Source organism: Puma concolor, chromosome D4 (assembly GCF_028749965.1).
Source record: "Puma concolor isolate L17-30 chromosome D4, mPumCon1.1.hap2, whole genome shotgun sequence".
Taxonomy (NCBI): Eukaryota; Metazoa; Chordata; class Mammalia; order Carnivora; family Felidae; genus Puma; species Puma concolor.
In genome coordinates this window covers 41,517,575-41,534,947 of record NC_141679.1, presented here as the reverse complement: position 1 = coordinate 41,534,947, position 17,373 = coordinate 41,517,575, and the positions used below count along the sequence as shown (strand labels likewise).

The window sequence follows — 17,373 nt, the reverse complement described above, 5'->3', positions numbered from 1 at the left end:
TTATCTCCTTCCCATACTGTATCTAGGTATTTAACAATGTACAGTATGCAATATCAATTACGTTTCCCTGCTGCAAAGATTAAGAACAAAATTTCCCTTCAAGATGTCAATGGAAATTTAATTTACACAGAAGATACAGTTTGGGAGACCGTTAGAGTGAGATCTACTTAAAACAAACAGACAAAAAGATTAGGTGGGGAGTAAGCACATAGTAAAGCAAAGATGTGAGCACCCGCATAGGAACTCACAGGACATCTGATACCTGGGTCTGCCAATCAACACGTTCCACAACCAGAAAAGGGTCTTAGAATAAAACTGCTAAGGTTTGAGAGAAAAGATGAAGCTCTTCTACCAACATGTTGATGTACCCATTTATGTCTCACTTAACCAGGAGGACAGGGTATGATCCTCACAGAACCAGAGGGGTTTTTTTGTTGTTGTTGATTTGCTTTGTTTTTTTGCTATACTTAAAACACTTAACACTCTGGGTTTAAATCATCAATATTTTATGTTTCATTATATTGAACACTTAATCATTTCAGTGAAAATTGCTCTCATTGAACTAAACCGTCAGAAAAAAAAAAAAAAAAAAACTATATGATTTCACCAAAGAAAAGAGAAGACAGATTCAAATATTATACAATAAGAATTTTCAAAGATTTCATTTTTTGGGTAAATTATTAAAATTCCTTCACTTTAATTGTAACAAAAGGCATGGATAAGTGACCAGGGATATATGTTGAGCTCATGGGTAAACAGTTAAGGAAAATGCTCTGGCACATGTAAGATATGATTTAGAAATTCCAAATGATTAATATCATTTCTTTCAAGACTGAATTTCTTTTGTAAGAAATCTAGAAAAATATGCCAACAAAAGTGGGACTCAAATAAAAACAATCATTTGAAGTAGACTTTTAAGATAAATTTATACAGGGGCACCAGGGTGGGTTAGTCAGCTGAGCAACCGACTCTTGATTTCAGCTCAGGTTGTGATCTCATGGTCGTGGGATCAAGTCCCATGTTGAGTCCCGCAGCTGGGTCCATGCTGGGCATGGAGCCTGCTTGGGATTCTCTCTCTTCCTCTCCCTCTGCCTCTCCCTGACTCACTCTCTCTCTCCATCTCTCTCTCAAAAAAAAAAAAAATGATAAACATATACATTAAAAGATACCTTTTTAATACAGTAGGAATTAAACTTATTGAAATCATAGGTTAACTTAAAATCATCAAAACTGATGGCAATAGAATGTGACTAAATGCCCCAATATAGACAATCACTGTTTATGATATTAAGAAGGCAGGAATATAAAATGGAAATCTAAAAAAACAAATTTGGAAATTCAAGTTATGAAGGCAACTGATGAGGATAATTTAAAAGAAGGAAGGATTTTCCTGTTTGGAAATATTAAAATATGAATGTATCCATCTTTTTTAAAAACCACTAAAAGTTTGATAGTTGTATTAGTTTCTTGTGGCTGCTGTAACAAATTACCCCAAAGTGTGGCTTAAGAAATGCGAATGTATTCATTCTCTCACCATTCTGGAGCCTCAGAAGGGAGAATCTGTCTCCCGGCCTTTTGTAGCTTCTAGGTGCATCTGTAGTCCTTGGTGCCTGGCCCTTTCCTTCACCTTCAAAACTGCACAGAGCCTTCTCCTCTCTGTAGTTGGAGCCCCTTCTGCCTCCCTGTCTCACAAGGACACTTGTGATTGCATTTGGGCCCACCCAGATTATCCAGGATAATCTCCCCATCTCAAGATTCTTAATCACATCTGCAAATCCCTTTTGCCATATAAGGTAACTGTCACAGGTTCCAGGGATTAGGGCATGGGTGTCTTTGGGGGTCATTGTTCGGTCTATCACTCCGGTCCAAAAAACATATTTTAGAATCCTCACCTCCATCCTAGGAATTATACAAGTTTGTCCTTTCATGATCAATTTTGCTTAGCCTATGTCATTATTTTCATTGGGAAATTTTAGCTTGGTCAGGCTAACTGACCATCACCGTCTTTCAGCAGAAGGTCTCTCTGAGAGCACCTCTGAGGTCTCTCAGCCCAAGCCAGAGACACTAGGCAATGTTAACAAAGGACACTGGTTGAAGGATAGATACACACTTGACCACTCTTCCCAGTACTAGTCATATGGATGGGCGTGTTGTGTCTTGTTTTGTTTTGTCTAATCAATGGATAAGGAATCTAGACTTCAGGCCAAAACACACTTCCCAAAATTATTCCTAACTGGGTGGGATAATTTTTGAAATTTTTCTCCTCTTTAAAAAGTGCTAATTAATTGGGGTGCCTGGGTGGCTCAGTCGGTTAAGCGGCCGACTTCAGCTCAGGTCATGATCTCGCGGTCCGTGAGTTCGAGCCCCGTGTCGGGCTCTGTGCTGACAGCTCAGAGCCTGGAGCCTGTTTCAGATTCTGTGTCTCGCTCTCTCTGACCCTCCCCCGTTCATGCTCTGTCTCTCTCTGTCTCAAAAATAAATAAACGTTAAAAAAAAAAATTTTTTTTTTTTTAAAAAGTGCTAATTATTTCTTGAGCAGGCCTGGCATGGTGGAAATAATGTGGGCTTTGGAGTTACAGCTCTGGGCCTACTACTTACTAGGTGACTTTCCACCTTTTATCTTTGAAGACTTGTTTATAAAAAGTGCACAGTAAAATGAGATCAATTTACCATTGTTCAGTACGGTCTACAGAATGAATTCAGATGTAATTGCTAAGTAAAGCAACATGAAAATAGTAATGATCATTAAGCACCCGATAAGAGCATGTATTATAAATGTGAAATAAATAGTGTTGCTAAGTCTAATAAAGTCAGACATCGGTAAATTAAAGTTAACATTCTGCTACTTGAAAGGTTATTTACCTATGCCGTTATCGTCGAATTGGCCATTCTGGCGATTTCTTACGCCTCTGTATTTGTGTCATGTCATTCCCAGATGCTTCTAGGAAAAATTCTGGCAAAGCTTCAATAAGTTCGTGTGACTTAGGGATCAGAACAATAAGAATCCCTTTGCTAGTGATGGATGATATAGGTATTTTTCTAGATCACAGAAGGTTAGTAAGAAACTCCACGTACTAAGGTGTAAAGAAAAATTCCTTTCCTTTACAAAAATATTTGAAGTCATTCTCCTGAGAAATGTCTACTTTATATATCATTCTTAAGGAGGTAAAGAAGCTGATAGAGCAACTGTCCTTTGCCAACAGAACACAGATCTCAAGTCTGCAGCGATTGGCCACTAGCGTGCTCAGAAGCAGTCTAGAGTTTCTCAGATCTCCATAGGATATGTCATTAAATCTTCTCCTCCTGCTGGGTCTGACTTCTGGGAAAAAAGCATATGGTATAAAAATTACTATATTTGGTTGTGAATACTAATGATTGCTCGGGAGGCTCATCCTTCAGTTTCTCTGGCCTTTAGCATCTAGTTGGTTATAAATGTGACATGATTTGATTTGATTTAAAAATCCTTTTGAATTGGTGGTTCAGAATTTACATGATGAAACGGATCTGTAAAATCAGATACGCACATATATGGAGAGGCATACACATTTATTTATGGTGTTATCCCATTAACAGATTGTAAAATTAAGGCAAGAAAACCAAGGACTATCTAAGGCTAAGTTTAACATAGGTGCTTGATCTTCTTAAATCAGTAAAGTCTGGAAATAGATTCAGCACAAAGACACATATGTCTACACGCACCCAGACGTATAAGTGATAGAGGGCAACACTGTTTTCCTCTAGTGTAGGAACTGGAAACTCAGCGACGTCACAGGAGCTAAAAAGCTGTGTATCAATTTCTCTACAGACACGGTCTTAATCATTGTATGGAACACCAGAAGAGAGTGTTTTGAAACGCACAGAAATTATTCTATGATCTACATAAAAACAATCCATAGCGTTTTCTGTGTTACAATAAATTCGCCAGTTCAATTTCATGCATGTTACGTTCCACAGGGCATATTCTGTAATACTCAAATCCCAACATGGCTAATAAAAATAATTCCAGGGAAAGAATTAAGAGAAATTTGGTTAAAGGTATGATATTACTTCACATAAACAGCTTTCTAAAGATTTATATGAAGCTAATTCTGCTGGCTCAGTACTGTAAGAAATAGAATCGTGCTACATGGTATGACAGTAATAGTGTTACCTCAGAAGGCATAAATCACTTGGCTAATTTGGCTAATCACATAAGTAGTTAGTATACACATTTTATTTACCAAGGCCGATAAAAAAGAACTCCCAGAAGTTGGCTATATTTGAATCAAATGTCACTGTCAAGATAAGACAATATCGATTCCATAATACATACTGTTATTTTCTAATGTATCCATAATGAAAAAGTCCATCATGAGAAATAATATAAAATATGGATTTTGTATCAAAACTCTGTCAAAAAGTACAGTTCACATCAGACATTAATAGCACCGGGGAGTTAAAAGATTAATCCAAAGACAAATACATATTACAGATATTTCTTTGTTCTTCACTTACCATGATGCAAACTGCAAGGATTTAACCTTTAAGGGTTAAAGAGTTTAATCAATGTCAATGTCTGATCTTCTGAAGGCGATAAAGAACAGTCTGTCTAGCGATACCCAACAGAACATCACTTTGTCAAGCCACAAAGCGCCCAAAAGCTTGTCAAGTAAGTTACCAGAAACCTCTTTGTGGTTAGAACTCAGCTCCTTCCTGCTTGACCTATTATTTGATATTTGACCACTTGGTTGCAAGACACTTGCTCTTTCTAGCTGAAATGTCACTGGGGCATCTTGTCAGCTCCCCGACATCTCGGCCTGACATACAATTTTACTTTTGTGTGCTACAAGGCAGAAAATGCAGGGCAATGGCCTTGTTTTAAATTCTGTCAGCATCAAAGATGGGCGTCACTCTTGGGTCCTACCAACAACCAAAACAAAAAAGGAGTCTATTTTGAAGGTCAGAACAGCCATTACCTGGAAGTTTTTCAGCTCACACTATTTAGCATTACCTGCTATCCTGGTGCGGGAACTGTCCTTATGAAGTGCCTAACCGTGCCACAGAAATCCTGCCAGCACAATTGCTCTACTTTCTCATCAAATGCAGACTTGATAAAAGGCTGGGTTTTCAATGCCTGCAGGGACCAGATTCAGCAGTTAACTTAACTTGTTCAAATGGGCAAGTGGTATCATGTAGCTTTACAAGGAGCAACCTGACCTTCTCACATTGACCAGGAGTGACATTATTGTGCAGGAGGGGAAGCAGTCACATCATTTCTGTTTTGCACAACCTGCTTAAAGTTTGCAACTAAATGCTTGTCTTCAGTCGAGCTGACAAGAGAGAAGAGGGGGCTCAGTGAACCATGGCAGGACTGCCATGAAATGACAGGAATCATTGGCATACATTTCAAATAGCTCTTTCAATCCTATTAAAGTATTGCAGTCCTGCTTTAAAATAGACAAGTATGAAACAACTTTGATAGATAGAGACTAAAATGGCTTATTGATTTTTTTTAAGTCTGAAGGAAATTACCCAAAATGTGTCATTCTTTAACATTTAAAAATATGTTACATAAAAATGAGCAACTGTGATAATAAATAAAACTTAGAGGGGGAAAAGTTGGTTATTTCATTATTCAAGGAGGTATAGGCACCTGCACGCATCGAGATATCACACGATTTTTAAAAATGCACTGCTACTTGTGCTGAAACAAAAGTCAACCGATAAGAAAATCCCCCTTCAAAACGATTTTAATTGTACTGTGAACTCTTCCTGCATTTTTGTTTTTATTTCATAAAGTCATTATCCAATCTCAGTTGGTCTTTTGACATTAGCAGACATAGTCACTGGAGAGGAGCGGGATGACGTCAGAGGATTTATAAATGTCTCCTTTAAGAAAGTGTAAGTTGTATCCAGTTCCGCTTTCAATGGCAAAAACTCCCCCACACCAACTGTGTCAGCAGGAAGAGCAGCTCTTGAAGGAATGGAGAGATTTGAGTGGTCTCGTGATCCTGTCTATGATATAAAGAAGAAAAAATAAATAAACATAGAATTGAAAACTCTTTGTTAAATGTTTTATCTTTTTATTTGAGAGAGAGAGAGAACACATGTGTGTGCATGTGGGGGAGGGGCAGAGCCAGAGAGAGGGAATTTTAAGAAGGCTACACGCTCAGCACAGAGCCCCATGTGGGTCTCGATCCCAGAACTGTGAGACCATGACCTGAGCCGAAATCAAGAGTCAGCTTCTCAACTGACTGAGCCACCCAGACGCCCCTAGAATTGAAAACTCTTAAACAGAATCTAAAACCACAAACAGGAAAGTGGGCTAATAATCATGGTAATATGAAATGGGATAGAATTGCCATTTAATTTTGCCATAATCTGTATGATACTACAGAAATATTATTTTCCAAATGTGATTGAATCCCTTATGTGTTCCATGGCACAAACTTTGCAGGACATGGAGAGTTTGCCTAAGCAGTAAAACACTGTATAGAAATTTTATAAAGTTTTTGAATCAAAGAGTCAATACAACCAGTCATTTTTACCTCTGCTTCCACTGATAATTTACAGAAACCAATGCTAAGAGTGTTTATTTCATTGTGCTACATAATATGTGCTATATAATATGGAAGATCTGACTGCTTAGCAAAGGAACTGCGAGGGGTGCCTGGTTGGCTCAGTCGGTTAAGTGTTTGCCTCTTGATGTGGGCACAGGTCATGATCTCATGGTCGTGGAATCTAGCACCAAGCCATGGTCCCACTGACAGCGCAGAACCTACGTTAGATTCTCTCTCACTCTCTCTCTCTCTGCCCTTCCTCTGCTCACACTCGTGTGCTCTCTCTCTCTCTCTCTCTCCTTGAGAGAGAGAGAGAGAGAGAGAGAGAGAGAGAAAGAAAGAAAATGAACGGTGGGTATTATGTTTTTTAAATCTATCAGCCAGACTCATTTCATTGACAAATACAGCAGAAAGTAGCACACGGAGATAGAAAATGGTAGTTAGATGAACCTTTTGCCTTTTCCTTTGATAATAATGCCACCACTCTGTTTTAATAAAAACTGTTCCAAGTATTTGGAGGTCATATATCAAAACATGGGATTACAACATGAAAACTATTGGCCACATGTTTGAAAACATTACTGGTATCCAGAAACTACTGGAAGCCAAATTTAAGAAATCCACACATCTGAAATACTTGAAAACAGGATTAATATTTTGATGAAGCCTTAAGTAACACTGATAATCAGTAGTTAACATGAATGAAGTTTTCTCAGTAAAGCAGCCAGGTATTATTTTATGACATTTATTGATAGTAAGTAATGAGTGATCAATTGTACGTCAGAATTTTCCAGATTCCCAGGAAATAAATGTTGCTGAGACCATAAGTCTAGTCATACGTGTCTCCATTGAAAACCACACTTTACATTGCAGAGTTTTTTTAAAAACATTGTTTTGGTAGATTCTCTTACAGTTTTGACAATAAAGCAGCATATACAAACTATACGAATCTGCTTTATTATGTCACATTCTCCAAAAACATTTCTACCTGTGAAAACAAGAAGGAAGTCCTCGCTGGCTTTAGGAAAGTAATAGACATGCAACTGTTGTATATGTTACCATTTTTGTGGATTTTTTAAAACTACAACTGGAGAAAAATCAATGGCTGCATCTAACACCTAGTTCAGCAATTTTCTTTGATCTCTTTTCTTTTGATTTCTTGATACTCCACTGCAAGCCTACAGCTGACGGAAATCATCCCTTTTTATGCTGGAAGTTAAAAAAAAACACCTAAAATGACCACTTGGATGACTTTATGAAGGAGAGGGCTTAGCTCATCCCGATGGAAGGAAAAGATATCCCGAGATCAGGTGCTGACCCCGATTAGCGGCACTGATGAAGTTTCAACCACAAAACTGTACTACGGGGCCTGAGCATCTCAGGTCAGAAGCTGAACAGAGGCATCTCATTACATCAGGAGCTGGAGCTATAGATTCCTGCACTCCTCCCGCCAAGAGAAACACCTTTTCTGATTTTGTTTGTTTGTTTGTTTGTTTGTTTTGCTGTGTGTCTAAATGGGCAGCATCGTTACCGGATTGATTTTGCGGGTGCAAAGACTAGAGTGCCAGCCGCTAGCTTCTCATTCTGCCAGACCTGAATGAGGGTAAAGGGAATGCGGGGAAAAGCAGGAGATGGCGAGGCCTGATTTCCTCCTTAATACGATTTAGTTACAGCCATAGTATTCTTTATTATGATGAAAGGAAACTGTCAGGCGAGGCTTCAAAAGTTTGTTGTTACATCTTTCTATTTCAAGTTCTGGTCCGAGAAAACTATACATGACAAGAGAGGAGCGTGAAAATCAGACGGGGGAAGGACAGGTCGTCTCAGAAGGTACTTCCTTCTGACGCCTCAGACTAGAAGAGGCCGACTGTGCCAAACTGACCAGTCGTCACTCCTGTTTGGCAATGTTAAAGGGATGTATGATCTACTCAACTCTATATTCTGTTCTTCAAGTTTCCTTTCCTGTGCTTGTGACTCCAACAATCAAACGCGTTACATACACATTAGGAAGACCATTCTTTAGGGAAGGTCTCACTGCTCATTTCTCCTTAATATTCTCTGGGTCTTGGCACTCTACAAAGGGGTTCGCCTTCTGCCTTTTCTCATCTTAACTTTTTAATATGTCTTTTCTCTACCATGTTGATCGAAAGCATCTTTTCATCTCACGTAACATTTTTTTTTAACTAAATAAGCTTGAAATGGAATGTTGGGTCTAGCATTTCAAATTGGAGTCTTACTTCTTGCATGTTGTCTTCTGACCTTATGTCTTAACCATGGAAAAAAATCTCTTAGAAAAAGAGATTTTTTTAAAAGATTTACACCCCCCAAAAAGGTATGCCCTCCACCGAGTAAACAGATTTACTTTTGTGTAAAGTAAAAACACTTTTTTTGTTAGTAGGGTCATTTGCTATACTCTATTCACTGCTAGAAAAATTTGTTTTTTCATGAAATGGGATAAAATCTGATTTTAAGTCACTTAATAGCTTGTAAACAAGCCAACAAATCTCTGGTGAAATCTTGATTTGAGAATGTGATGTTAAAAAAAAAAACAAGTAAATATGAACTATTTTTCTGGTTTCAAACAGTATCCAGAAATACACCGTAACACTTTTAATATAACACCCAGAGTACAAGACAGTTAAATAACTTTTTTATCAGAGACCATTAAAAGTTAATATTCACCACCTGATCTTACATTTTAAAATCTGTGAAGTCCATGGTCATTTGAATGACTTTTTAAACTGCTGAGGTATTCTGGTATTCTCTCATGTAAATCTAAATTTAAGCAATTTTTCAAAACGAAATTAGTTACCTGAAATAAAAGCTAGGTGTCATGTGAATCTTTATGGAAGCACTTTTATTTACTCAATAAGCTGTAAATGATTCTATTTGAACTGTTATAGTCCATCAGCTAAATATATATTCCCAATACAAAATGTGTTCACTACATTTCTGCATTTTAAAATTTTTATGAAATACAGTAATTGGACATGTCCAATAGCTATTTTTCAAGGCTTTAATATCTTAGTTTTCCAAGAGTGTTTTCCCAACAACAAAAAAAGGTAAATAAAGCATTAGTCTAATAGTAAGATAATCACTCAATAAATTGTCTATAAATCAAAGCCCTTTTGCAGACCAAGGCTTCTGAAACAATGATACCATGCTATTTGTCTCCTGTGTAGCATTTATGATCGAGTTAAGTCTTCCAGAATCTGGTATGATGACAAGGGAGCGGTGATGTGATTTAGTAAGCAGGATAGTACTTCCTGGAGATTCTGCCAGGCACATAGCAAAAAATACTGGACTGGAGATGCAAAGACTACAGTTTTTCCTCCTGCTTCTGTTACAATCTAGCTGGGCCATTTCAAGCATGGGAGTGAGTCCATCTACACATCCCATGCCTACAAAAAAAGGAGCTACATACTTTACAGCTCTGCAGTTGTATAGGTCCACAGAATGCCATGTGTGATGGCATACGACATTAGTGGTAACACCCAACTTTTGCAGATGAGACCCAGAAATCAGCTTCCCAAAATAGTACCTAAGATTTTGAGGGAATGTAGATAGGAGGAATACATTTTGCACAGAGTTCTAAAAAAAAAAAAAAAAAAAGTCAAGTAGATAACAAGACGAGCCACAGTTTAGATAATGTGGCTTCATTCAGTTAAATCCTGTAGTACGTTTTTTATTACTTTGACCTCCATGATGATGTTTTAAGCTCTGTAAATTATTGACTTGTTTTAAGTAGAGCACACAGCCACACAAAAACTGATGAAGGGATCAAAGTACCCACAAGAGGGCCTTACAATGAGGCTCTCTCGCCATCTCTACTTTATCTGCTAATGTGTTCTTACCACTAGAGTCTCAGTATTCAGTATCACAGAGTCTTCTTCCTTCCAAATACTTTGAGTTAATAACCAAATTCTACCAATTTTCCAGTTCTGCCATATTGACATCATAGGACACGGCAGTCTGCCAAAAGTTGGCAAATTACCTGTATAGTTTTCTCTTGTGGAATGCCCAACCATATACCTGTGCACACATTTATATGCACCTGATAAACATGTGTACATATATATACACACTTGCTACACGCATACATTATATATACACACACATATACATATATGTGTGTGTATAAACATATATATACACCTGCAATGACATCATTAAATATTTACTCCTTGTAGTTACCAATTCTAACTTTGAGTTACCAATGCCAAACCTGCAGGAATATCTTATGCATTCTTCTCCCCATAAGTCATTAAATTTTAGTGCGGACCAGTTTGGCTCTTTAGCTAACTGATGTCAACACATGTGGGGGTACGTGAGTCAGTGGAGAGTCTAGATAGAAAACAACCTAAGAGGCCTGGATACCTAGAGATTCAGAAGGAAGGGCAACCATAGAGATAGAGGCAAATATAAAAGAGAGACAAAAGATATTAACAACATACGTGATTCACATTACAAAAGTTCTGTCCTCAGGTAGACATTCAGCATTGGTTTAAGAGCCAGAGCTCTAAAGTTGATCTATCTGGTTCAAAATCAGCCTTGCCTACCCAGTTGATATGGCAGGTTAATTGAACTAGCAGCCTTGATTCTCTGTGCCTCCCTGTAAGCACATCCTTGGCCATGTGACTTTGCAGCTCTTTGCTTCTCTGTCCAGCCCCATCTACCATTTCCTCGCTTGTACTCTGCAGTCGAATCACATGGAACTTTGTGAGTCCCTCAACATGATGTCCCCATACTTCACACCCGCTTCCTATCTGTCCACTATCTGAATATCCTTCTGTCCTTTGTGGGGCAAATGTTTCCCCCACCTTTCCGACTCTGTTCTAGGTTTCCCTCTGTTAGGCCTTTCCAGATCCTTGCCCCACCCTTCATTAACTGCCATTAGCTGTAACACCCACCACACTTTTATATTCCTTCATGAGTATTTATTTTTCTATTTTTACCTATTTGTATTCACTTCTATCTCCCCTATAACGCACCTGGTGTGATGGAATCAGGACTTTGTATTCCTAGCACTTAGCAGAGTATCTGGGACTAAATAAGATATCTGGTGAACAAACCACTCATGTTCTTACTTCATGGTGTTGGTCTCCTATCTGCTATTTGCTTTTTCATGTATGTACGGATTATGTCCCAATTAAAAGCAGCACGGTATAGTCAGAAGGATATGGGCTTTGAAGTTGGAGAGACCTTGGGTTCCAAACTTGATCCTGCCATGTATTGGCCACGTGACCTTTGACAAGTCACTGAACCTGTGCGAGTAGGAAGAATAATCCCTCCTAGGGTTGTTACAAGGATTAAATGAAATAATATACACAAAAGTGCATAGCGTTTAGTAGCTTCCCTTCTTTACCTCTCTTTTTACTGTTCTCAGATGATAATAAATTCCAAATTTAACATTATAGCTAACATGTATCAAACACATATGTCAGGCACGGTGCTAGGTTTAGCTTCATAGGCATTATCTCGCTTCTCACAACAACTCACTGAGAAAGTACCACTGCTACCCTCATGTTACAGTTGAAGAACTGGGGCTCAGAGAGTAGAATAAATCACTCCATGTTGCACAGCTTGGAACGTAGTAGAAAGAGATGTGACTCTTTTTTTTTTTTTTTAATTTTTTTTTTCAACGTTTTTTATTTATTTTGGGGACAGAGAGAGATAGAGCATGAACGGGGGAGGGGCAGAGAGAGAGGGAGACACAGAATCGGAAACAGGCTCCAGGCTCCGAGCCATCAGCCTAGAGCCTGACGCGGGGCTCGAACTCACGGACCGCGAGATCGTGACCTGGCTGAAGTCGGACGCTTAACCGACTGCGCCACCCAGGCGCCCCAAGAGATGTGACTCTTGATCTATGATTCTTCTCCCCTAATGCTTGACCACTACCTTATCACGCTGCCCAAAGAAGACAGCCTCAGGTTTATTTTATACCCAGAGCTCTTTCATAAACATAGTAATGGCCCAACAAATCTCTGTGAATCTGTGAAACTGGGAAATACGAATACATAGACTGTACTACAGGCTAAAAATAAATGTTTATATTTTTGATAACATATTTTATTATGGTCACACATTTGAATATCCATGGTACCGGAATAAATAAATAGATTTTATAGCATTTACATAAAATTAAAATTCGAGCCTTTCACCAAAGGAGCTTATATGTTATTATATTCAGAGATAAAATTCAGCACTGAAGTTTTAAATTACACTAGAACATTTAAACTTTAACTTTAAATTACTTTAAAGATGTCTCATGCCTGACAAGATAACAATTCCCATGTTTTTCTCTCTTGGATCTCCTGACATGACTGAGGTTGGAAAAAGAGTCAAAGAATTTTCCCGGATAGCTTTGGTTTTTTTCTCTTCCTACTTCCCTTCACAACCCTGTGCTCCCAGTCTGCCCCTGCCCTGGCAATTCTGATACACCCTATGGTAAGATCTTACCCTAGAAATGGCCGGAAAATGCAAAAGGTGGCAATTTCCTCCCACTGTGTCTTAGAAAAGTGTATTTGCAAACAACTCAGAGAGAATTTGAAATGTAAATATACCCATTTATACCCACGTATATAAAAAGGTACAAAAATTGAATAAATAAAAATGTAAGCATACTATTTAGAAAAATACCGTTGAAAAACTGAAATGACAAGCAGGTAAAAGTGTGTGCAATACACGTGATAGCCATACGAGTGGTTTTCTTAATTTACAACAGACTCCTGCAACTAAAGAAAAATGAGAACCTGGGGCGCCTGGGTGGCTCAGTCGGTTAAGCGTCAGACTTCAGCTCAGGTCACGATCTCGCGGTCCGTGAGTTCGAGCCCCGCATCGGGCTCTGGGCTGATGGCTCAGAGCCTGGAGGCTGCTTCCGGTCCTGTGTCTCCCTCTCTCTCTGCCCCTCCCCTGTTCATGCTCTGTCTCTCTCTGTCTCAAAAGTAAATAAACGTTAAAAAAAAATTAAAAAAAAAAAAAAAAAGAAAAAGGAGAACCTAATTAGCAAATAGGGTAAGGATAGTATAGTATTGAAATTGGGTTCAGCTGTCACAGAAAACTCAAAATTTTGTCAGTGGCCTAAATAAGATAGTTTATTTCTCTCTGATATGACTGTTTGAAGCTATCAGGCATCTAAACCACCTCTATCTTAGGCTTCGTAGCTTTGGTATGTGCCTTCCACCTCAGGGCCCAAAATGACTGCATAAGTTCCAGCCACTTTGTCTGCCTTCTAGGCAGAAGAAAGAAGGACAAAGAAAAGGAAGAGGACCACTTACATTTAAAGACACTTTCTAAAATCATAACACTTTTGCTTACATCCCATTGGTCAGAACTTGAGTTGCATATCTCACTAAACTTTAGGGATATCAGAAATGTAACTTCTTTTCCCCCTGAGTGGCCCAGGTAATATTTAGAGGTTCCATTACTAAGAAACAGAGAAAACAGGTGTCAAGAAACCACTGGCAGCCTCTGCCCCAGATATAAATTGGCTGTTTGGTTAGAAAGAGAGGAATACAATAACCAGTAAACATATGAAAAAGTGCCAAACCTCATTCAGAATTCAAGAAAGACAAACACAGGGGCGCCTGGGTGGCGCAGTCGGTTAAGCGTCCGACTTCAGCCAGGTCACGATCTCGCGGTCCGGGAGTTCGAGCCCCGCGTCGGGCTCTGGGCTGATGGCTCAGAGCCTGGAGCCTGTTTCTGATTCTGTGTCTCCCTCTCTCTCTGCCCCTCCCCCGTTCATGCTCTGTCTCTCTCTGTCCCCAAAAAATAAATAAACGTTAAAAAAAAAAAAATTAAAAAAAAAAAAAAAGAAAGACAAACACAAAACATGCCAGTGAAGACTACCTTTCACCTATAAGTAGGCAAAAATTTCAATGTCTGATGACACCCACTGCTGAGAAGGTAGGGAAACAGACAAGCTCAGACCATGTAGGTAGGCAGGGATGCCAGCTGGGGCATCCTAGCAGGAAGACAAAATTTTAAAGTTTTTTTTTAATCTTTATTTTTGAGAGAGAATGAGAGACAGAGTGAGAGTGGGAGGGGGGCAGAGAGAGAGGGAGACACAGAATCTGAAGCAGCCTCCAGGCTCCGAGCTGTCAGCACAGAGCCCGATGCGGGGTTTGAACTCATGAACCGTGAGATCAGGACCTGAGCCGAAGTCGGTCACTCAACCGACTGAGCCACCCAGGCGCCCCTGGAAGACAAAATTTTAAATGTACCTATCCATCCATCTAGCAATTCCACTGCTTAGGCACTGCTTCTGTGGCTACACTTATAAACGTTCACCAGGTTTTTTGTTTTGTTTTGTTTTGTTTCTTACGGAAAAGAGTTTTTATGTAAAACCAAAGGGTCCATCAACAGAGTGCTATTCAAGTGAAGTAAAGTATGACACAACTGTAGAATACAACCATTACAAAAAATTAAGGTGACTATGTAAATACTAATATATAAATATGTCTAAGTGAAAAAAGTCTCAGTACTATGTGTGCATATAGAGAGAGAACCCATTTGTATTTTAAAAATATAAAGGAGTCACACACAGCCGTACATGCACGTATGTTTCTTTCTGAAAAAGGAAATCACAATAAAGTGTTAATTATCTTTGGAGTGTGAATGAAGGGGGTAAAGCTTTGAAAGTTCAAAATTTTTTCCATGGTTTTTATTTTCAAAACTATTTGAATCACAAAGTCGCACATGTACCCCAATGTTTATAGCAGCACTATCAACAATAGCCAAATTATGGGGGCGCCTGGGTGGCTCAGTCGGTTAAGCATCTGACTCTTGGTTTCGGGTCAGGTCATGATCTCAGGGTTCATGGGGTTGAACCCTGCTTTGGGCTCAATGCAGAGCCTGCTTGGGATTCTCTCTCTCTCTGCCCCTTCCCTGCTTGCACTCTCTCTCTCAAAATAAATAAACAAATGTTAAAGTTTTAAAAAAAAATAGCCAAATTATGGAAAGAGCCAAATATACATCAACTGACAAATGCATAAAGAAGATGTGGTAGATATATATAATGGAGTATCACTTGGCAATCAAAAAGAATGAAATCTTGCCATTTGCAACAATGTGTATGGAACTAGAGAGTACTATGCTGAGTGAAATAAGTCAGTCAGAGAAAGATAAATATCATATGATTTCACTCATGTGGAATTTAAGAAACAAAACAGGTGAACATAGGGGAAGGGAAGGAAGAATAGGATAAAAACAGAGAGGGAGGCAAACCATAAGAGACTCTTAAATACAGCAAACAAACTGAGGATTGCTGCAGGGGTGTTAGGTTGGGGGGGATGGGCTACATGGGTGATGGGCATTAAGGAGGGCACTTGTTAGGATGAGCACTGGGTGTTATATGGAAGTGATGAATCACTAAACTCTACTCCTAAAATTAAATAAATAAGTAAATAAATAATAAAATTAAAATTTTTTCATTTAAAAAATTTAATATTTGAATCATAAACAAAAACTACAAAACTAGCAGTCTGAAAAATAAAACTACAGGTCGATTAGCAAACAAGTGGGAAAAAATGTTAATCCCCAACAGTAATCAAAAATGGAAAATAAAAATATATTTGTAGCAAATCAAAATTGAATTTAAAAAAATTATGATACTAAATGTTAGTGAAGGCATTATGAAATAGGCATTTATAAGTCAATAGTGATTATATAAATTGATAGAACCATTTGGACTATAATTTGGCAGCTGTTTTAAGTGGATAATACCATTTGACCCAACAATTCCATACATGACTAGGTTTACTATATTAATAATAACGGACAAAAATTGGAAAAAGAATCCCATATTCAGCATCAGAAGTGTAGTTAAGTAAGCTGTAGCCACTTGATGGAATATTATGCAGCTATAAAATTGAAAGTTATGAATTTATGGATAACATGGACAAATGTTTAGGTTTGACCAGAGGTCAGAAAACTTTTTCTGTAAAGGATCAAATAATAAATATTTTATGCTTTGCAGGCCATATGTTCTCTATTGCAACTACTAAATTCTGCCAGTTTTGCCCCAAAGCAGCCATAGACAATATGCAAATGAATCAGTATGGCTGTGTTCCAATAAAACTTTATTTATGAGCACTGAAATTTGGATTTCACATAATTTTCACATCACGAAATATTCTTTTTCTTTTTTTTAACCATTTAAAAATGTAAATGCCATACTTAGCTTTCAGACTATACAAAAACAGGTGGCAGGTGGATTTAGCCGACAGGATTTAAACTTTGCCAACCCCTGCACTAGACCATATATGTGAAAAGGTAATACACGAAATCACATGTGATAACTTGCTTTGAGTGTTTGGAATTGTTAGCATTTTCTTTCAAAACTTCTGTATTTTCCAAATTGTCTACAATAAGCATGCCTTACTTTTATAGCCAAAACCTTTTATTAAAAAGGGCTGATTTTATGTATACTGAAACCCGTATTTTAGTATAGTTATGATTCTGAAATATGTGGTCAAAATGAAAATGTAAGTGGTTAAAGGTCTCAAAGGGTAGGTCTTTAACCAAGTGTTTTGCAAATTCTGAAAAGATCTTATAATTTAGCTGAGAATACTTTCCTATTTCAGCATCTTCCGTTACCTAACTCATACCTGCAATCTGACATTGAGCAAACACAAGTAATTCCAAGGAGTAACTTGTTCTCCTGCTCTGCACAAAAGCAACTCCTTATGTAGAGCGGCTACTTACAACTTGCGTGCCTTCATTTTATTCCAAAATAGCCCTTCCAGCTGCGAAATTACAACTTCTGTGGTCAAAATGTACACGTGTCATGCTCTATCTGGGAGCCATTAGGCAGAAGTTTTCTGACCACTTTTTC

General features: G+C 38.3%; 1 protein-coding gene across 11 annotated transcripts in view; it reads right to left on the bottom strand.

Moving 5' to 3' along the window:
• Positions 1-3,527: 3,527 nt before the first annotated feature.
• Positions 3,528-17,373, bottom strand: part of CCDC171 (coiled-coil domain containing 171) — a 308,212-nt gene continuing 294,366 nt past the window's right edge. For all 11 annotated transcript variants that reach the window (XM_086685350.1, XM_086685347.1, XM_086685345.1 and 8 more), the window contains one exon: positions 3,528-5,994. In XM_086685350.1, the coding sequence (XP_086541476.1) occupies positions 5,782-5,994 (213 nt within the window). In that variant the 3' untranslated portion in view covers positions 3,528-5,781. The remainder of the gene's footprint in view (positions 5,995-17,373) is intronic.